Source organism: Erithacus rubecula, assembly GCF_903797595.1.
Source record: "Erithacus rubecula genome assembly, chromosome: 24".
In the NCBI taxonomy this organism is placed as follows: Eukaryota; Metazoa; Chordata; class Aves; order Passeriformes; family Muscicapidae; genus Erithacus; species Erithacus rubecula.
In genome coordinates, this window is record NC_136676.1 from 6,179,017 (window position 1) to 6,201,833 (window position 22,817).

The 22,817-nt window shown below is 40.8% G+C and overlaps 2 protein-coding genes across 2 annotated transcripts in view; both read left to right on the forward strand.

Moving 5' to 3' along the window:
* INTS11 (integrator complex subunit 11) overlaps positions 1-22,817 on the forward strand; it is a 258,653-nt gene that overhangs the window by 149,607 nt on the left and 86,229 nt on the right. The gene's annotated exons all lie outside the window — the stretch shown is intronic.
* Positions 4,409-21,379, forward strand: SCNN1D (sodium channel epithelial 1 subunit delta; the record flags this gene model as incomplete). The annotated part of the gene is made up of 12 exons (XM_079326186.1): positions 4,409-4,845; positions 5,660-5,924; positions 6,612-6,805; positions 7,095-7,198; positions 8,006-8,169; positions 9,034-9,132; positions 10,463-10,580; positions 12,988-13,066; positions 14,085-14,142; positions 15,634-15,689; positions 17,387-17,459; positions 21,047-21,379. The coding sequence occupies exons 1-12, from the start codon at positions 4,532-4,534 to the stop codon at positions 21,377-21,379; spliced, it is 1,857 nt and encodes a 618-aa protein (XP_079182312.1). The 5' UTR covers positions 4,409-4,531.

Genomic DNA, 22,817 nt, shown 5'->3' on the forward strand with positions numbered 1-22,817 from the left:
ATCCAGAGTGGGAAGAAGAAAGTTGTCCCTAAATATGAAAATCCAGAGTGAGAAGAAGAATTATTGTCCCTAAATATGTAAATCCAGAGTGGGAAGAGGAAAGATTGTCCCTAAATATGAAAATCCAGAATGGGAAGAAGAAAGTTGTCCCTAAATATGAAAATCCAGAGTGAGAAGAAGAATTATTGTCCCTAAATGGGAAAATCCAGAGTGGGAAGTAGAAATATTGTCCCTCAATATGAAAATCCAGAGTGGGAAGAAGAAAGATCCTCCAAAAATCCAAAATGGGAAGAAGAAATATTGTCCCTAAATGGGAAAACCCAGAGTGGGAAGAACATCCTGAACTCCCTGGTTATTTCCCTAAAAACGATGACTCTGATAATGAAGGGAAAAAAAGTCCAGATGAACCAGCAGCACTTAAACCCAGCTTAACTCCTGGAACCTCACGTGAACCCGTTTGTCCTGTTTCTTCACTTCCTCTTATTCCCTGGATCATACTTTGAATAATTTCCATGATCTCTTCCTCAAGTCCTGCCCCTTTTTGATGTCATCCATCCCATCCATAAAGGTTGGACAGCTCCAGGGCTCTGCACTCCCAAATCCCCCAACTCTGGGTCAGGATTTGGCTTCTGCTCAGGATTAAACCCAGGATTGGGTTTCCAAATCCCCCAACTCTGGGTCAGGATTTGGCTTCTGCTCAGGATTAAACCCAGGATTGGGTTTCCAAATCCCCCAACTCTGGGTCAGGATTTGGCTTCTGCTCAGGATTAAACCCAAGATTGGGTTTCCAAATCCCCCAACTCTGGGTCAGGATTTGGCTTCTGCTCAGGATTAAACCCAGGATTGGGTTTCCAAATCCCCCAACTCTGGGTCAGGATTTGGCTTCTGCTCAGGATTAAACCCAAGATTGGGTTTCCAAATCCCCCAACTCTGGGTCAGGATTTGGCTTCTGCTCAGGATTAAACCCAGGATTGGGTTTCCAAATCTCCCAACTCTGGGTCAGGATTTGGCTTCTGCTCAGGATTAAACCCAGGATTGGGTTTCCAAATCCCCCAACTCTGGGTCAGGATTTGGCTTCTGCTCAGGATTAAACCCAGGATTGGGTTTCCAAATCCAACTCTGGGTCAGGATTTGGCTTCTGCTCAGGATTAAACCCAGGATTGGGTTTAGTGGCTCAGAGTTTTTCCTAAGGTACATTGGGGAAGGGACTGGGATTGAATTTTGATGGATTTGTAAAATGTGGTTTTTGTATTTGTTGTTGTAAATGTTGGGTTGTGCTGTTTTCCGGATTGTTTCTGAATTATTTTGTTTCGTTGTGTTTTTGTTTTTCGTTGCAGATTTAAACAGGAGGAATTTGTCATAAACTAAAAATCCCACTCAGAACACACAAAAAATGAATTATCTCTGAAAACCAGGCTTGGCCCAGGGGATTTTTAGAGTCAAAATTAGAGATGAAAAAGATTCTGATAAATTCTTTTAGCATTCATTTTGAGTAATTACTGATTTTATTCCACATTTCCTCCTAAGCAAGAAGTAGATAATTCTGGTATTCATTTTGGGTAATTATTCCTTTTATTCTACATTTCCTCATTAGCAAAGAGTAGATTATATTAGCATTCATTTTGTGTAATAATTAATTTTATTCCACATTTCCTTATGAGGAAGGATTAGATTCTTTTAGCATTCATTTTGGCTAATAATTAATTTTATTCCACATTTCCTTATAAGCAAGGAGTAGATTATTTTAACATTACTTTTGAGTAATTATTAATTTTATTCCATGCTTCCTCCTGAGCTAGGAGATTATTTTAACATTAATTTTGAATAATTATTAAGTTTATTCCACATTTCCTCATGAGCAAGGAGTAGATTATTTTAGCATCAACTTTAGGTAATTATTCCATTCATTCCACGGGTGATTATTCCATTTATTCCACGGGTGATTATTCCATTTATTCCACATGGATAAAACTTTAATTCCATTATCACAGAACCTCTCCCAACAACTCTTTAGTTTCTTCTGCTCTCCTCAATTTCAAACTCTATCCCTGTATCCCTAATTTTTTTTTTTTTTTTTTAATTTTTATTTTTTATTTGGACTCAGCAAACTCCTCAGGATGTCGTAATGGGTCTGGTGATTCACGAGCTGATGTCACGTTGGGAATTCACTCCTTCCTCCCTGTCACCTTCCAGACATGGAAATGTGACAACGTCACTCCGGTGTCCCAAATGCCACCAGAGCCACTTCTGCATGCTCAGAAAGGCTGGAATTATCCCTGGAAGAAAAAAAAAAAAAAATCTGGATTTTTATTTGATTTTAAGGCTTTCTTCTGAGTGATTTTCGATTTCAATCACTGCTGTAAAATGCAGACTTAAATTCCTATTAATGTGGCAAAATTAATAACATTAATTAGTATTTTGGTGGTCTTCAGAAACACCCCAAGAGCATTTTATTTCCAGAGGTTTCTACTATTTTAAAATTAAATTCTGTATCTACTCCCTAATTTGGCTCATCCCCTCTGTGCTTCCAACTGAGGTGTTTTGCTCCATTTCCATTCCAAAATTCCTGTCTGCACCTCCTTTGTTTCCTCTTGGAGAAGAGTTCAGAGATAAATTCATCCTGTTTATTCTGCAGCAAAAATCAAACCCAGGTTCTAATCCAACATTTGAAAATTGAATTTTTCCTAATTCTTTGATATAAGGTTGAAGCCATAGTGGTGCTTTTGAGCCAGTCTTGTTTTAGGCCCATAAAACAAGAATAAATAAGAAATAAGAATTAATATTAATATGTTGGTTGTTTATTAAAGAATTAATTTATTAAATTAATCATTTCATCAATAATAATATTTAAGAATATTCCACAAGAATTATTCCCCTAATCATGAATTAAAAATCTCTTTGGATCCACAACAAGTTGACGCTTCGGGATTTTAAACCCTTCTCCTTGGAGTTCTTGGAAAGAAGAAAATTCCTGACTTTTTTTTTGGCCTCAGACTTCCCAGCATGAATCCCAAATCCAAACTGGCAGAGAAATCCTATGGAAATGTGGGAAATTTAAATTCTTTGCTCCTTCCTGGGTGAGGATTCTGGGAATCTCCCTGGATTCAGATCCTGGACACTTGAATTGTCAGATTTTCCTAATTACAAACTCATCTGGGGCTTGCTTGGAAAAGGTCTCCTTGGAAGAGGCAACTTTGGAAAAGCCTCTGTGGAAAAAAATCTTGGAAGAGGTGAGTTTGGAAAAGCTTCTTTGGAAGAACCTCTTTGGAAAACGACACTTTGGAAAACGACACTTTGGAAAAAAGACATTTTTTGAAAAAAGTTCATTTGGAAAAGCCTCGTTTGGGAAAGGCATTTTTGAAAAAAATCCCCCTCTGGAAAAGGCCATTTGGAAGAGGCCTCTTTGGAAAAACCTTCTTTGGGAAAAGCATTTTTTGGAAAAGGCTGTTTGGAAAAGGTTTCTTTGGAAAAAAATGATTTGGGAATGGCCCATTTGGAAATGGCCACTTTGGAAAAGGCCCATTTGAGAAAGACCCTTTTGAGAAAGGTCCATTTGAGAAAGATTTCTTTGTAAAATCCTGTTTTGAAAACGCATTTTTGCAAAAGAACTCCTTGGAAAACTCTTCTTTGGAAAACTCTTCTTTGGAAAACTCTTCCGCTCACCTTAACGAGCTTTCCCCATTTATTTCCCAGGAAATAAAATTAAAGAATGGAATGCTGCTGCTGCTGGCCAGCTTTGGGATGGGCTTTGGGAAAGGATTCTTTGGAAAAGACTGACTGGGAAAGGACCATTTGGAAAAGGCATTTTTGGAAAACGTTTCTTTGGAAAAGGCGTCTTTGGAAACAATTTCTTTGGAAACGGTTTCTTTGGAAACGATTTCTTTGGAAACAGTTTCTTTGGAAAAGGTTTCTTTGGGAAAAACCCATTTGGGAGAGGCCCATTTGAGAAAGATTTCTTTGTAAAATCCTGTTTGGAAAACGCATTTTTGCAAAAGAACTCCTTGGAAAACTCTTCTTTGGAAAACTCTTCTTTGAAAAACTCTTCTTTGGAAAACTCTTCTTTGGAAAACTCTTCCGCTCAGCTTAACGAGCTTTCCCCATTTATTTCCCAGGAAATAAAATTAAAGAATGGAACGCTGCTGCTGCTGGCCAGCTTTGGGATGAGCTTTGGGAAAAGGATTCTTTGGGAAAGACTGACTGGGAAAGGACCATTTGGGAAAGGCATTTTTGGAAAACATTTCTTTGGAAAAGGCGTCTTTGGAAACGGTTACTTTGGAAACGATTTCTTTGGAAACGGTTTCTTTGGAACCATTCTTTGGAAACAGTTTCTTTGGAAAAGGTTTCTTTGGGAAAAACCCATTTGGGAAAGGCCCATTTGAGAAAGATTTCTTTGTAAAATCCTGTTTTGAAAACGCTCTTTTGCAAAAGACCTCTTTGGAAAACTCTTCTTTGGAAAACTCTTCTTCGGAAAACTCTTCCGCTCACCTTAACGAGCTTTCCCCATTTATTTCCCAGGAAATAAAATTAAAGAATGGAACTTCCACCAGAAGAAGCAGTAAGACAGGAAGGTCTGATCGAGTTCTACGGCTCCTTCAAGGAGATGTTTGAGTTTTTCTGCAAGAACACCACGATCCACGGCACCATCCGGCTGGTGTGCTCGGGCAGCACGCGGGGCAAGCGCGCGCTCTGGACGCTGCTGCTGCTGGCCAGCTTTGGGATGCTCTACTGGCAGTTTGCCCTCATGTTCAGCCAGTTCTGGTCCTACCCCGTGGTTCTCACCATGTCCATGCACTCCGAGCCCAAAATGTTCCCGGCTGTCACCGTCTGTAACCGGGATCCCTACAGGTAACGTGGGTGGGATGCTCAGAATAACTGCAGCGCACCTAGCTTGAGTCGTTGTGAGAGTTAATTGGTTTAATGTTCACATTTTTTATTCATTTTTAATAATTTAATTAAAGTATTTTAATGTTAAGTTATTAATGTTTAATAAAAAGATGTAAAAATATTTTTATGTATTTCTAATATATGCTTATGTATATATTTATGTACATTTAAAATAAACATATATTTTATATTATATATTATACATTATACATTATATATCATATATAATACATTATACATTATATATTATATATTATATTACTATATATTAGAAGTTATATATGACCTGTTATATATTGCATATTATGTATTTATACAAATACATACACATATATACATAGTTATATACATATATATATATAGATATATAATTATAATATATAAATTTTTGAAATATAGAGATGGATAATATATGCAATATTATGTATATGCTTGTGATATAAATATAATTATGTAATATAAATTATATATAAAAATATAAACATCATATAAATATAAATAATATATAAAAATACATATAGATAGATAGATCTCCATATCTATATCTATCTATATATAAAGTAAGCCTTACATAAATAGAAATTAATAGATATGAACAAATTTATATTAAATACATTAATTAATATTAAATTAATCTTATTTCCATGAAGAAGAACTAATAAACTGCATGTTGGGAGTGAACAAAATCACTGGAAAAATCCAGAAAAAAAGATTTCTTGCTTTCTAAGCACTTTGTGATTTTTTTAAATTTTTTTTTTTCCCCAAATTGCTGCAGGTTCGAGCTGGTCAGGGAACATCTGGAGCAGCTGGACAGGATGGCAGAGGAGTCCCTGAGCTTCCTGTATGGCAGCAGCTTCTCCTCGGAGCGTGGGTTCCACGGGAAGGAGCAGAACGGGAACGGGATTGGAAATGGGATTGGAAATGGGAACGGGAACAGGAACCTCAGCAGCTCCGGATTCCGGCTCAGCCACAACTTCTCCCTGGTCAGGATGGCCCAGATCAGAGCTGGGAGGAAACGTTCCAGTGTGGGATTCCAACTGGTGAGGGGTCTGGAAAGGGAGGGAGTTCACACCAAAATTCCTGGGTGGGTTTCAAGCCAAAGATGGGTGGGAATGGGGACTCGCCCCAAAATTCCTGGGAATGAGGATGAAGATTCACCCCAAAATGTGTGGGAATTAGGATTCACCCCAGAATTCCTGGGATTGAGATTTGCCCCAAAAATTCCTGGGAATGGGGATTCACCCCAAAATGCTTGGGTGGGAATTCACTCCAGAATTTCTGGAGATTGGGATACGCTCCAAAATTCCTGGAATGGGATGATGGAGTTTTATCAGCCATTCACTGGGACTCACTGGCCATGAACAGGAGATATCTCCTGGAGGGAGGATGGGCTGTGGGAAGATAAAGATGATTGCCCAGCTGGTTTAAAGATGGCCCATTAGCAGAGAATGTGTGCCAGGAGATAAAGATCACTGCCACACCCAGTTTGTAACAATGGCCCATTAACAGGTGATATCTCCTGGGTGAAGGGTGGGTCATGGGGAAGATAAAGATGATTGCCCAGCTGGTTTAAAGGTGGCCCATGAGCAGATAATGTGTGCCAGGAGATCAGGGTCACTGCCACACCTGGTTTAACAGCTGGGGACAGAATCCACATTTCTGCCCACATCCTCTATTGCAACCCAAGACACCTCCCATTCTGATTTTTTTTTCCTTTTGTGTCCCAGTGCAATTCCACAGGTGGGAATTGCTTCTTCAAGACCTATTCCTCAGGGCTGGATGCCATCCTGGAGTGGTACAGGTTCCACTACATGAACATCATGGCCCAGCTGCCCCTGGCCATGAACGATTCCGAGCACCAGGAGCATCTCCAGGACATGGTTTATTCCTGCCAGTACGATGGGGAGCCCTGCAGGCCCAGGTGGGTGCAAATCCTAATTCCCAGGCAATTGGCAGCTCATTCCTATTTTTCTAAACACATCCAGCTCTGAATTAAAGTGTTGTCAAGATCAGATTAAAATCTCTCCTGATTATCCAGTGATTTTGTTCATTCCCAGCACTCAGTTTTTGGGAGCTGCTTTTCCCAAACACATCCCCCTTTCAATTAAATAATTTAAATTTATACTCATAATTCACACTCAAAATTAAGATTCATACTCACAATTCACGCTCAGAATTAAAACCCAGTCAAATCTCTCTTGATTTTCCAGTGATTTTGTTCACTTCCACCACCCAATTTTTGGGAGCTGCTACACTTTTAACAGCAAGGGGACAGATCCCTTCTGGACAGCCACAAAACCAGGAATTCCTTATGGTGAGTGAGCTGCCCCAATGGGTCCAAAGAGCTAAAATTAGCTTAATTAAATAATTAATTAATTATGTCTTCAGTGCAGCACTTAGTGACTTTTGGTCTGGTGGTGGCACAAATTTTTGGCAGCCATGCCAGCCACATCTGGGTTTCAAAAAGCAGAATATTCCCTGTCCCCAGGGCTGTCCCTGTCCCCAGTTCCCAGTCCCTGTCCCCAACCCCTGTCCCTGTCCCAGGGCTGTCCCTGTCCCTGTCCCAGGGCTGTCCCTGTCCCTGTCCCCAACCCCTGTCCCTGTCCCAGGGCTGTCCCTGTCCCTGGGCTGTCCCTATCCCCAACCCCTGTCCCTGTCCCAGGGCTGTCCCTGTCCCCAACCCCTGTCCCTGTCCCAGGGCTGTCCCTGTCCCTGTCCCCAACCCCTGTCCCTGTCCCAGGGCTGTCCCTGTCCCTGGGCTGTCCCTATCCCCAACCCCTGTCCCTGTCCCAGGGCTGTCCCTGTCCCTGTCCCAGGGCTGTCCCTGTCCCCAACCCCTGTCCCTGTCCCCAACCCCTGTCCCTGTCCCAGGGCTGTCCCTGTCCCTGTCCCCAACCCCTGTCCCTGTCCCAGGGCTGTCCCTGTCCCTGTCCCCAACCCCTGTCCCTGTCCCAGGGCTGTCCCTGTCCCTGTCCCAGGGCTGTCCCTGTCCCCAACCCCTGTCCCTGTCCCAGGGCTGTCCCTGTCCCCAGGGCTGTCCCTGTCCCAGGGCTGTCCCTGTCCCCAACCCCTGTCCCTGTCCCAGGGCTGTCCCTGTCCCCAACCCCTGTCCCTGTCCCAGGGCTGTCCCTGCTGCTGCGGGCCCGGCAGAGGGGGCAGCTGCCGCTGCTGTCGCCCGTGGCCGGGGTTCGGGTGCTGATCCACCGGCACAACCAGAGCCCCTTCCTGGAGCACGAGGGCTTCGACATCCGCCCGGGCATCGCCACCACCATCGGCATCCGCCAGGTGGGCACTGCAGGGGCGGGGACACCCCCGGGCTGGGAGTGTCCCCTCTGGGGACAGGGGACACCCCCGGGCTGGCAGTGTCCCCTGGGGACAGGGGACACCCCTGGGCTGGGAGTGCCACCCACCGGGCTGGGAGTGTCCCCTCTGGGGGCAGGGGACACCCCCGGGCTGGGAGTGTCCCCTGGGGTGTCCCACTGGGCTGGGAGTGTCCCCTGGGGGCAGGGGACACCCCCGGGCTGGGAGTGCCACCCACCGGGCTGGGAGTGTCCCCTCTGGGGGCACAGGGACACCCCCGGGCTGGGAGTGCCACCCACTGGGTTTGGAGTGTCCCCTGGGGGCAGGGGACACCCCTGGGCTGGGAGTGTCCCCTCTGGGGGCAGGGGAAACCCACCGGGCTGGGAGTGTCACCTCAGTGGGTACAGGGACACCCAGCAGCTCTGGCACTGCCCAGGGGTGGCACAGGGACACTCAGGTGGCACAGGGACACGCAGCAGCCCTGGCAGTGTCCCCAGGGGTGGCAGTGTCCCCAGGGGTGGCACAGGGACACTCAGGTGACATAGGGACACGCAGCAGCCCTGGCAGTGTCCCCAGGGGTGGCAGTGTCCCCAGGGGTGGCCCAGGCACAGCTTTCCCTGCTGTTAATTACCAATTATCAATTATCAAGGCTCTCATTCATTCCCTGCCCTTCCTGCTGCCTGCAGTGAAGTCCAGGAGCTGATGGCTGCCTCTAATTAATCACTCACAGCTCCAATTAATTAACCCTGGTATTTAATGGCTAGGGGCTGTAATTAATTAACACCGCTAATTAAAGACTCACAGCTGTAATTAATTAACACTAATTAACCCCTTTGGCTGTGCCCTCAGGACGAGGTGAATCGCTTGGGCGGCAACTACGGCAGGTGCACCACGGACGGGGCTGACGTGGCCGTGGAGCTGCTCTACAACAGCTCCTACACCCTGCAGGTACACACCTGGCCTAGCTGAGCCTGGCTTAGCTGAGCCTGGCTTAGCTGAGCCTAGCTCAGCCAAATCCAGCTCAGCCAAACGCGGCTCAGTCAAACGCAGCTCAGCCAGGCTGGAGCTGCTCTACAACAGCTCCTACACCCTGCAGGTACTCACCTGGCCTAGCTGAGCCTGGCTTAGCTGAGCCTAGCCTAGCTGAGCCTAGCTCAGCCAGACCCAGCTCAGCCAAATCCAGCTCAGCCAAATCCAGCTCAGCCAAACGTGGCTCAGTCAAACGCAGCTCAGCCAGGCTGGAGCTGCTCTACAACAGCTCCTACACCCTGCAGGTACACACCTGGCCTAGCTGAGCCTGGCTTAGCTGAGCCTAGCTTAGCCAAACCCAGTTCAGCCAAAACCAGCTTAGCCAGACCTAGCTTAGCTGAGTCTAGCTCAGCCAAACGCAGCTCAACCAAACCCAGCCCATCCAAACGCAGCTCAACCAAGCCCAGTTTAGTCAAACCCAGTTCAGCCAAAACTGGCTCAGCCAGGCCCAGTTTAACTGAGCCTAACTCAGCCAAATGTGGCTCAGCCAGACCCAGCTCAGCCAGACCCAGTTCAGTCAAACCCAGCTCAACCAAACCCAGCTCAACCAAACCCAGCTCAGACAGACCCAGCTCAGCCAGACCCAGTTCAGTCAAACCCAGCTCAACCAAACCCAGCTCAGCCAGACCCAGCTCAGCCAGACCCAGTTCAGTCAAACCCAGCTCAGCCAGACCCAGCTCAGCCAGACCCAGCTCAGCCAAGCCCGGCTCAGCCAGGCTGGAGCTGCTCTATAACAACTCCCACACCCCGCAGGTACAAACCTGACTTAGCTGAGCCCAGCTTAGCAATACCCCGCTCAGATTTGGAATTTTTTTTGGTTAATCCAATTTTTTTTTTTGCCCTTTTCTCCTAAAAATTCCATCCTACAGATTCAGGATTTTTTTTTAAATTGATCCAATTTTTTTCTGCCCTCGTCTCCTTAAGAGCTGCATCCTAAAGAATTGGAATTTTATTGATTTATCCAAATTTACTTTCCCCCTTTTCTCCTAAGACCTGTACCCCACAAATTCAGAATTTCTATTTGATTTATCCACTTTTTTCCCCCTTTTCTCCTAAGACCTCTACCCTGCAGTTTCAGAATTTTAATTTTTTTCCCTTTTCTCCTAAGACTATACCCTAAAAATTCAGATTTTTTTTTTAAATTTACCCATTTTATTTTCCCTTTTCTCCTAAAAGCTGCATCCTAGAGATTCAGAATTTTTTTTTGCTTTATCCAATTTATATTTTTTTCCCATTTTTCCCCCCCCAGGCTTGCCTGCACTCGTGTTTCCAGCAGCTGATGCTCCAGGAGTGTGGCTGTGGGTATTATTATTACCCCCTGCCCGTGGGGGCACGGCCCTGTGACTACAGCCAGAACCCGGGCTGGGGTGAGCAGATCTGGGGGAAAATCCATGGAATTCCTGGGGAATAATCCATGGGAATTCCTGAAAAAAAAAATCACTGGGAATTCCTGAAATACCCTGGGAAAAAATCCATGGAATTCCTGAAAACCCCTGGGGAAAATCTCTGGGAATTCCTGAAATACCCTGGGGAATAATCCCTGGGAATTCCTGAAAAAAAATCACTGGGAATTCCTGAAATACCCTGGGAAAAAATCCATGGAATTCCTGAAAACCCCTGGGGAAAATCTCTGGGAATTCCTGAAATACCCTGGGGAATAATCCCTGGGGAAAAATCCATGGAATTCCTGAAATCTCTTGGGGAAAATCAGTGGGAATTCCTGAAATACCCTGGGGAATAATCCCTGGGGAAAAATCCATGGAATTCCTGAAAACCCCTGGGGAAAATCTCTGGGAATTCCTGAAATACCCTGGGGAATAATCCCTGGGAATCCCTGAAATCCTCTGGGGAATAAACTCTGAGGATTCCTGAAAACCCTGGGGAAAATCACTGGGAATTCCTGAAAAAAAAAAAAAATCCATGGGAATCCCTGAAAACCCTGGGGAATAATCCCTGGGAATTCCTGAAATCCTGGGGAATAATCCCTGGGGAAAAATCCATGGAATTCCTGAAATCTCTTGAGGAAAATCAGTGGGAATTTCTGAAATTCCTGGGAAAAAATCCATGGAATTCCTGAAATACCCTGGGGAATAATCCCTGGGGAAAAATCCATGGAATTCCTGAAAACCCCTGGGGGAAATCTCTGGGAATTCCTGAAATACCCTGGGGAATAATCCCTGGGAATCCCTGAAATCCTCTGGGGAATAAACTCTGAGGATTCCTGAAAACCCTGGGGAAAATCACTGGGAATTCCTGAAAAAAAAAAAAATCCATGGGAATCCCTGAAAACCCTGGGGAAAATCACTGGGAATTCCTGAAAAAAAAAAAAATCCATGGGAATCCCTGAAGTACCCTGGGGAATTCCTGAAATCCCCTGGGGAAAATCACTGGGAATTCCTGAAAAAAAAAAAAAAAAAAAAATCCATGGGAATTCCTGAAATCCCCTGGGGAAAATCTCTGGAGAAAATCCCTGGAAATTCCTGAAAGTCTGGGGGAAAAAATTTGTGAAAATACCTGAAAACCTGGGAAATAATTTTTTTTCCACGGATTCAGGAATTCCTGGGGATTTTTTCCCAGGAGATTTCAGGAATTGATTTTTTTTCCCATAAATTCAGGAATTCCCAGTGATTTTTTCCCATAAATTCAGGAATTGATTTTTTTTCCCATAAATTCAGGAATTCCCAATGATTTTTTTCCCATAAATTCAGGAATTCCCAATGATTTTTTTCCCATAAATTCAGGAATTCCCAGTATTTTTTTCCCATAAATTCAGGAATTCCCAGTGATTTTTTCCCATAAATTCAGGAATTCCCAATGATTTTTTTCCCATAAATTCAGGAATTTCCAGTGATTTTTTTCCCATAAATTCAGGAATTCCCAATGATTTTTTTCCCATAAATTCAGGAATTCCCAATGATTTTTTCCCATAAATTCAGAAATTCCCAGTGATTTTTTCCCATAAATTCAGAAATTCCCAGTAATTTTTTCCCATAAATTCAGGAATTCCTGGGGATTTTTTCCCCATAAATTCAGAAATTCCCAGTGATTTTTTTCCCATAAATTCAGGAATTCCTGGGGATTTTTCCCCAGGAGATTTCAGAAATTCCCCGTGATTTTTTTCCCATAAATTCAGGAATTCCTGGGGATTTTTTCCCCATAAATTCAGGAATTCCTGGGGATTTTTTCCCCATAAATTCAGGAATTCCTGGAGATTTTCCCCAGGAGATTTCAGAAATTCCCAGTGATTTTTTTTCCCATAAATTCAGGAATTCCCAGTGATTTTTCCCCATAAATTCAGAAATTCCCAGTAATTTTTTCCCATAAATTCAGGAATTCCCAATGATTTTTTTCCCATAAATTTAGGAACTCCCAGTAATGTTTTCCCATAAATTCAGGAATTCCCAATGATTTTTTTCCCATAAATTCAGGAATTCCCAGTGATTTTTTCCCATAAATTCAGGAATTCCCAATGATTTTTTCCCCATAAATTCAGAAATTCCCAGTAATTTTTTCCCATAAATTCAGGAATTCCTGGAGATTTTCCCCAGGAGATTTCAGAAATTCCCAGTGATTTTTTTCCCATAAATTCAGGAATTCCTGGGGATTTTTTCCCCATAAATTCAGGAATTCCTGGGGATTTTTTCCCCATAAATTCAGGAATTCCTGGGGATTTTTTCCCCATAAATTCAGGAATTCCTGGGGATTTTTTTCCCCATAAATCCAGGAATTCCTGGGGATTTTTTCCAGGGAATTCCTGACTTTTTCTTTTCCCAGGTCACTGTTTTTACCAGCTCTATTCCAGGCTCAGGAATCACCAGCTGAACTGTTTTGAGCAGTGCCCCAAACCCTGCAGGTGAGCCCCAAACACCTGGAAAAACCCTGGAAAAACTGAAATTCCCTGGGAAATTCAGGGATCACCTGGAATTTGGGAGCCAGAAATTTAAATGTAATTTTAATATCATTTAAATGGAATTTAAATGTATTTTAATCTATTTTTAAATTCAATTTTAATGTATTTTAATGTAATTTTAATATAATTTAAATGTAATTTAATCTAATTTTAATTCAATTTTATTGTATTTTAATGTAATCTAAATGTGATTTAAATATAATTTTAATATAGCTTAAATGTGATTTGAATATATTTAAATTCCATTTTAACGTAATTTGAATTTAATTGAAATATAATGCTCCCGTGTTTAATTTTAATTTAATTTATTAGAAATTTAATTCTAATTTCATATGATCCATATATAATTCATATAATCCAGAATTCCCCAGGATTTTGCAATTTTTTTGGGGTGCATCCAGAATTCCCCAGGATTTTGAAATTGCTCTGATTTTTTGGATGCACTCACAATTTCTCAGGATTTAGAATTTTTTTTTTTTTTTTTAATGCATCCAGAATTTCCCAGGATATTGAATTTTTTTTGGATGCATCCAGAATTCCACAGGATTTTGAATTTTTTTTATGCATCCAGAATTCCACAGGATTTTGAATTTTTTTTTTTTTGGATGCACCCACAATTCCCCAGTATTTTGAATTTTTTTATGCATCCACAATTCCCCAGTATTTTGAATTTTTTTATGCATCCAGAATTCCACAGGATTTTGATTTTTTTTTTTAATGTATCCAGAATTTCCCAGTATTTTGAATTTTTTTTATGTATCCAGAATTCCCCAGGATTTTGAATTTTTTTATGCATCCACAATTCCATAGGATTTTGAATTTTTTTTTTTTGGATGCATCCACAATTTCCCAGGATTTTGAATTTTTTTTTTTTTTATGTATCCAGAATTCCCCAGGAATTTTAATTTTTTCTGATTTTTTGAGTGCTGCTGGTGAGAATTCCTGGATTTTCTCTCCTCAGGGAATCTCTGTACAAGGTCTCAGCTGGCACAGCCAAGTGGCCCTCAGCAAAATCCCAGGTACAAAATTCCAGACATGGAATTCCAGGTGGGGAATAATCCAAAAAAAAGATTCCCAAAGGGAATATTCCAATAACAAATATTCAATAACAAATATTCCAGGGGAATATTCCAATAATAATTATTCCAATAATAAATATTCCAATAACAAATATTCAATAACAAATATTCCTGGGGAATATTCCAATAATGAATATTCCAGTGATGGATATTCCAATAATGAATATTCCATTAATGAATATTTCAATAACAAATGTTCCAATGGAAACATTCCAATGATTCCAATAAAAAATAATCCAGTAATAAATATTCAATAACAAATATTCCAATGGAAACATTCCAATAATGAATATTCTAGTGATGGATATTCCATTAATGGATTTTCCAGTAATGAATATTCCAATAATGAATATTCCAATGGAGACATTCCAATAATAATGATTCCAATAAAAAATAATCCAGTAATAAATATTCAATAACAAATGTTCCAGTGGAATATTCCAATAATAATGATTCCAATAATAAATATTCCAATAACAAATATTCAATAACAAATATTCCAGTGGAATATTCCAATAATGAATATTCCAGTGATGGATATTCCATTAATGGATTTTCCAATAATTAATATTCCTATGGAAATGTTCCAATAATAATGATTCCAATAAAAAATAATCCAGTAACAAATATTCAATAACAAATATTCCAATGGAAACATTCCAGTAATTAATATTCCAATAATGAATATTCCATTAATGAATATTCCAATAACAAATATTCCAATGGAAACATTCCAATAATAATGATTCCAATAAAAAATAATCCAGTAATAAATATTCAATAACAAATGTTCCAGTGGAATATTCCAATAATGAATATTCCATTAATAAATATTCCATTAATGAATGTTCCAATAATGAGTATAGAGGGGTCACTAACAAATATTCCAATGGAAATATCCCACTAATGAATATCCCACTAATTACCACTCCACTAACGAATATCCCACTAATTACCACCCCACTAACAAATATCCCACTAATTACCATCCCACTAATGAATATCCCACTAATTACCACCCCACTAACGAATATCCCACTAATTACTACCCCACTAACAAATATCCCACTAATTACCACCCCACTAACGAATATCCCACTAATTACCACCCCACTAACGAATATCCCACTAATTACCATCCCACTAACGAATATCCCACTAATTACCACCCCACTAACAAATAACCCACTAATTACCATCCCACTAATGAATATCCCACTAATTACCACCCCACTAACAAATATCCCACTAATTACCACCCCACTAATGAATATCCCACTAATTACCATCCCACTAACGAATATCCCACTAATTACCCCCCACTAACGAATATCCCACTAATTACCATCCCACTAATGAATATCCCACTAATTACCACCCCACTAACGAATATCCCACTAATTACCCCCCACTAACGAGGTTCCCACGCAGGACTGGGTGCGCCAGGCCCTGAGGCACCAGAATGGATACAACTCCAGCAGCAGCAGGTGAGCCACAAACCCCAAATAAATCCCAGATAAACCCCAAATAAACCCCCAAAAACCCACAATAAATCCCCAAAAAACCTCCAATAATTTCCCAATAAATCCCCAATAAACCCACAATACATCCCCAAAAAACCTCCAATAATTTCCCAATAAACCCACAATACATCCCCAAAAAATCTCCAATAATTTCCCAATAAACCCACAATACATCCCCAAAAAACCTCCAATAATTTCCCAATAAATCCTCAATAAACCCACAATACATCCCCAAAAAACCTCCAATAATTTCCCAATAAACCCACAATACATCCCCAAAAAACCTCCAATAATTTCCCAATAAACCCACAATACATCCCCAAAAAACCTCCAATAATTTCCCAATAAATCCCCAATAAACCCACAATACATCCCCAAAAAACCTCCAATAATTTCCCAATAATCCCCAAATAAATCCCCAAATAAACGCCAGATAAATCCACAAAAACCCACAATAAATCCCCAAAAATCCACAATAAATCCCCAAAAAATCCCCAATAAACCTCCAATCAACTCCCAATAAACCTCCAATAATTTCCCAATAAACCTCCAATAATTACCCAATAAACCGCCAATAAACCCCAAATAAACCCCAAATAAATCCAAATAACCCTCCAATAAATCCCCAATAAACCCACAATAAATCCACAATAAATGCCCAATAAATCACCAATAAATCCCCAATAAATCCCCAATAAATCCCCAACAATTCCCCAATAATTCCCCAATAAATCCCCAATAAACCCCCAATAAATCCCCAATAAAATCCCAATAAATCCCAATAAAATCCCAATAAATCCCCAATAAATCCCCAATAAATCCCAATAAAATCCCAATAAATCCCCCCAAACCCTCAATAAAATTCCAATAAAATCGCAATAAATCCCCAATAAACCCCCAATAAACACCCAATGAACCCCCAATAAATCCCAAAAAACCTCCCAATAAATCCCAAATAAATCCCAAATAAACCCCCAATAAACCCCAACAAATCCCAAAAAAACTCCCAATAAACCCACAATAAACCCCCAAATAAATCCCCAATAAACCCCCAATGTATCCCCGTCCAAACTGGGCGTGTCCCAATCCCAAACTGGGTGTGTCCCAGTCCAAACTGGGCGTGTCCCAGTCCAAACTGTGCGTGTCCCAATCCCAAACTGAGCGTGTCCCAATCCCAACTGAGCATGTCCCAATCCCAAACTGGGCGTGTCCCAATCCCAAACTGGGCGTGTCCCAATCCCAATTTGGCGTGTCCCAGTCCCAAACTGGGCGTGTCCCAATCCCAAACTGTGCGTGTCCCAGTCCCAATTTGGCGTGTCCCAGTCCCAAACTGGGCGTGTCCCAATCCCAAACTGAGCGTGTCCCAGTCCAAACTGTGCGTGTCCCAGTCCAAACTGGGCGTGTCCCAGTCCCAATTTGGCGTGTCCCAGTCCAAACTGGGCGTGTCCCAATCCCAAACTGGGCGTGTCCCAATTCCAACTGGGCGTGTCCCAATCCCAACTGGGCGCGTCCCAATCCTAAACTGGGCGTGTCCCAATCCCAAACTGGGCGTGTCCCAATTCCAACTGGGCGTGTCCCAATCCCAAGATGGGCGTGTCCCAGTCCCAAACTGGGCGTGTCCCAGTCCCAAACTGGTGCCCCGTGTCCTGCTGTCCCCACAGGGACATTGCCAAGGTCACCATCTTCTACCAGCAGCTCAACTCCCAGGCCGTGCACGAGGCCCCGCTGCTCTCGGTGCGTCCAAAATATTTTATTTCATTTTCCATAAAGTTCTGGCAATTCTTCTTTTCATTTTATAAATATCAATGTATTTATTGATGTGTTTGAATATGTAAATAGCTATTTTTTATTCAAATATATTTATGCATTTATTTGTTTATTCTATTTATATATATATATATAAAAGTTATATATTTCCTTTTTTTATTCTGTTTATACATATATAAAAGTTATATATTTCCTTTTCCATAAAATTCTAGCAATTCATCATTTCATTTTATAAATGTGAATGTATTTATTGATGTGTTTGAATATGTAAGTAGCTATTTTTTATTCAAATATATTTATATATTTATTCTATTTCTATATATATATGAGTTATATATTTCCTTTTCCATAAAATTCTAGCAATTCATAATTTCATTTTATAAATATGAATGTATTTATTGATGTGTTTGAATATATAAGTAGCTATTTTTAATTCAAATATATTTATGTATTTATTGATTTATTCTATTTATATATATATTAAAGTTATATATTTATTTATATATATATATATAAGTTAAATATTTCCTTTTCATTAAAATTCTAGCAATTCATAATTTAAGTTTATAAATAGAAATGTATTTATTGATGTATTTAAATATGTAAGTAGCTATTTTTATTCAAATATATTTATATATTTAAGTATGTTTATTTATGTATTTATTCTATTTATATATATATTTATAAAAGTTATATATAAGTATATTACTATATATAAGTATATGAGTATATAACTATTTCTATGCATTTATTTAGATGATATTATTATTGCATTTATTTCTATTTTAGATATATTTAAATGATATTAATTTTTACATTTCTATTTTAATTTTATATAGATTTATTTATTTATATGATAACATTAATTAATTAGTGGATTTTGGTTTGGATTTTGGTTTAGGATTTGGTTTGGGTTTTTTGGTTTGGGATTGGTTTTGAGTTTTTGGTTTGGGATTAGTTTTGGGATTTGCTTTGGGTTTTTGTTTTGGGTTTTTGGTTTGGGATTAGTTTTGGGATTTGCTTTGGGTTTTTGTTTTGAGTTTTTGGTTTGGGATTAGTTTTGGGATATGGTTTGGATTTTGTTTTGGGTTTTTGGTTTGGATTTTGGTTTGGATTTGTGGTTTGGGATTTGATTTGGGGTTTCCTTCTGGATTTTTGTTTTGGGATTTCTTTTGGGTTTTTGTTCAGGAAAAGGTTATGGAGAATTATTGGGAAAATGAGCCGTGATCCAATGGGCTCCAGCTATGAGTGTGAAGAGTAGAAAAGGGAAAATCTTGGAGTTTTGGGATTGGGTTTTTCTTTTGGGTTTTTGAGTTTCTGTTTTGGGTTTTTGTTTTGGAATTGGTTTGGGGTTTTTGTTCAGGAAAAGTTCAAGTAAAACAATTGGGAAAACGAGCCATGATCCAATGGGCTCCAGCTATGAGTGTGAAGAACAGAAAAGGGAAAATCTTGGAGTTTTGGGATTGGGTGTGGGTTTTTCTTTTGGGTTTTTCTTTTGAGTTTTTGTTTTGAGATTTTGTTTTGGGTTTTTATTTAGGGATTGGTTTGGGGTTTTTGTTCAGGAAAAGTTCAAGGAAAACGATTGAGAAAACGAGCCGTGATCCAATGGGCTCCAACTATGAGTGTGAAGAGTAGAAAAGGGAAAACCTTGGAGTTTTGGGTTTGGGTTTGGGTTTTTTCTTTTGGGTTTTTCTTTTGAGTTTCTGTTTTGGGTTTTTATTTAGGGATAGGTTTTGGGTTTTTTTTTTTCAGGAAAAGGTTATGGAGAATTATTGGGAAAATGATCCATGATCCAATGGGCTCCAGCTATGAGTGTGAAGAATAGAAAAGGGAAAACCTTGGAGTTTTGGGATTGGGTTTTTCTTTTGGGTTTTTCTTTTGAGTTTCTGTTTTGGGTTTTTGTTTTGGGATTTCTTTTGGGTTTTTGTTCAGGAAAAGTTCAAGGAAAACGATTGGGAAAACGAGCCATGATCCAATGGGCTCCAGCTATGAGTGTGAAGAGTAGAAAAGAATAAAAACCCCAAATCCCAAAGCCCCCCAGAGTGAGTCCCTGGCATTTTTGGGGTTTTCCAGGAGAACCTGCTGCTTGGAGTTTTGGAATTGGTTTGGGGTTTTTGTTCAGGAAAAGTTCAAGGAAAACGATTGGGAAAACAAGCCATGATCCAATGGGCTCCAGCTATGAGTGTGAAGAACAGAAAAGGGAAAATCTTGGAGTTTTGGGATTGGGTGTGGGTTTTTCTTTTGGGTTTTTCTTTTGAGTTTTTCTTTTGAGATTTTGTTTTGGGTCTTTATTTAGGGATTGGTTTGGGGTTTTTGTTCATGGAAAGTTCAAGTAAAACAATTGGGAAAACGAGCCATGATCCAATGGGCTCCAGCTATGAGTGTGAAGAATAGAAAAGGGAAAACCTTGGAGTTTTGGGATTGGGTTTGGGTTTTTCTTTTGGGTTTTTCTTTTGAGTTTTTGTTTTGGGTTTTTGTTTTGGGATTTCTTTTGGGTTTTTGTTCAGGAAAAGGTTATGGAGGATTATTGGGAAAACGAGCCATGATCCAATGGGCTCCAGCTATGGGTGTGAAGAACAGAAAAGGGAAAATCTTGGAGTTTTGGGTTTGGGTTTTTCTTTTGGGTTTTTCTTTTGAGTTTCTGTTTTGGGTTTTTGTTTTGGGATTTCTTTTGGGTTTTTGTTCAGGAAAAGGTTATGGAGAATTATTGGGAAAATGAGCCGTGATCCAATGGGCTCCAGCTATGAGTGTGAAGAATAGAAAAGGGAAAATCTTGGAGTTTTGGGTTTGGGTTTGGGTTTTTCTTTTGGGTTTTTCTTTTGAGATTTTGTTTTGGGTTTTTATTTAGGGATTGGTTTGGGGTTTTTGTTCAGGAAAAGTTCAAGGAAAACGATTGAGAAAACGAGCCATGATCCAATGGGCTCCAACTATGAGTGTGAAGAATAGAAAAGGGAAAATCTTGGAGTTTTGGGTTTGGGTTTTTCTTTTGGGTTTTTCTTTTGAGTTTCTGTTTTGGGTTTTTGTTTTGGGATTTCTTTTGGGTTTTTGTTCAGGAAAAGTTCAAGGAAAACGATTGGGAAAATGAGCCATGATCCAATGGGCTCCAGCTATGAGTGTGAAGAATAGAAAAGGGAAAATCTTGGAGTTTTGGGTTTGGGTTTTTCTTTTGGGTTTTTCTTTTGAGTTTCTGTTTTGGGTTTTTGTTTTGGGATTTCTTTTGGGTTTTTGTTCAGGAAAAGTTCAAGGAAAACGATTGGGAAAACGAGCCATGATCCAATGGGCTCCAGCTATGAGTGTGAAGAGTAGAAAAGGGAAAATCTTGGAGTTTTGGGTTTGGGTTTGGGTTTTTCTTTTGGGTTTTTGAGTTTCTGTTTTGGGTTTTTGTTTTGGAATTGGTTTGGGGTTTTTGTTCAGGAAAAGTTCAAGTAAAACGATTGGGAAAACGAGCCATGATCCAATGGGCTCCAGCTATGAGTGTGAAGAGTAGAAAAGAATAAAAACCCCAAATCCCAAAGCCCCCCAGAGTGAGTGCCTGGCATTTTGGGGTTTTCCAGGAGAACCTGCTGCTGTCCAGCATGGGCTCCCAGTGGAGCCTGTGGTTCGGCTCCTCGGTGCTGTCGGTGGTGGAGATGCTGGAGCTGCTCCTGGACACGCTGGTGCTGTCCCTGCTCTGCTGCTGCCGGAGATTCGGGGCCAGGAGACCCCCGGGGGGCCCGGACCCCACCCCAGAAACCCGCCTGGAGCTGGGGGAGGGGCGGCCAGCGCCGGGAACTCCGGGAATTCCGGGAATTCCGCAGCTCCGGGGGTGTGGGGGCGGCGAGGAGCTGGATTTGGGACAGGGTTTGGGACAGGATTTGGGACAGGAAATCAGAGCTGAGAGGGTTTGAGCGTGGAGAGGATGGGAATTCCCAAAATTCTGTGGGAAGGATTCCAGGAATTTCCTGGATTCTCTCCTGTGAGCTCTCTGAGTGTGGAAATGTTCAGAATTCCCAAAAATCTTTGGGAAATGTGCCAGGGATTTCCTGGATCCTCAGCTGGGAGCTCTCTGAGCATGGAAATATTTGGAATTCCCAAAATTCTGTGGGAAGGAATCCAGGAATTTCCTGGATTCTCTCCTGTGAGTTCTCTGAGTGTGGAAATGTTTGGGATTCCCAAAATTCTGTGGGAAGGAATCCAGGAATTTCCTGGATTCTCTCCTGTGAGTTCTCTGAGTGTGGAAACGTTTGGGATTCCCAAAATTCTGTGGGAAGGGTTCCAAGGATTTCCTGGATCCTTTCCTAGGAGCTGTCTGAGCATGGAAATATTTGGAATTCCCAAAATTCTATGGGAGACATGCCAGGGATGTCCTGGATCCTCAGCTGGGAGCTTGGAATTCCCTAAATTCCGTGGGAAGGAATTCCAGGAATTTCCTGGATTCTCTCCTGTGAGCTCTCTGAGTGTGGAAATGTTCAGAATTCCCAAAAATCTTTGGGAAATGTGCCAGGGATTTCCTGGATCCTCAGCTGGGAGCTCTCTGAGCATGGAAATGTTTGGAATTCCCAAAATTCTGTGAAAAGGATTCCAGGGATTTCCTGGATTCTCTCCTGTGAGCTCTCTGAGTGTGGAAATGTTTGGAATTCCCAAAATTCTGTGGAAAGAGTGCCAAGGATTTCCTGGATCCTTTCCTAGGAGCTCTATGAGCATGGAAATGTTTGGAATTCCCAAAATTCTGTGGGAATATTATTCCTCCTTCCCTCTGCTCTGATCCCTGGAATTCCTAAATTCCTCCATCCCTCTGATCCCTGGAATTCCCAAACTCTCCCCAGAATTCCCAAAATTCTTTTCCTGCTGAATTTTGGGAATTCCAAGGCTCTGGGAGCTGCTGCTGCTGCTTTTGGATTTCCCAGGAAATTCCCTCTGAGTTGACCCTTCCAAGAAAGAAAGAGAAAAAAGAAATCGGGATTGGGAACATTTTAAAATCCCAGGAAAAGCACCTGGGAATTCCTGTGGAATGCTGAGTTTCTGCTGATAAACAGAAATAATGTTAATATTTGACATTAATTATCACAGTAAGTTAAATAATTTATCTGTACATAGGAAAAAAAATTATTTTTGATGGGGATTTTTTTTGTTTTTGAGTTTTTGTTGTGTTGGAACCTCGCAGGGAGCTTTGGGTTTTTTAAATTTAATTTTTTTTTAAATAATAAAATGATAATAAAGTGAAAATTTAATTGATAAAAAGAGTTTGGGGTTTTGTTTTGGTGATATTTGGATTTATTTTTGTTTCCCAACCATGTGAAAACTGAAATTGCAAATCCAAAATTCAGGGATGGGAATTTGGGAATT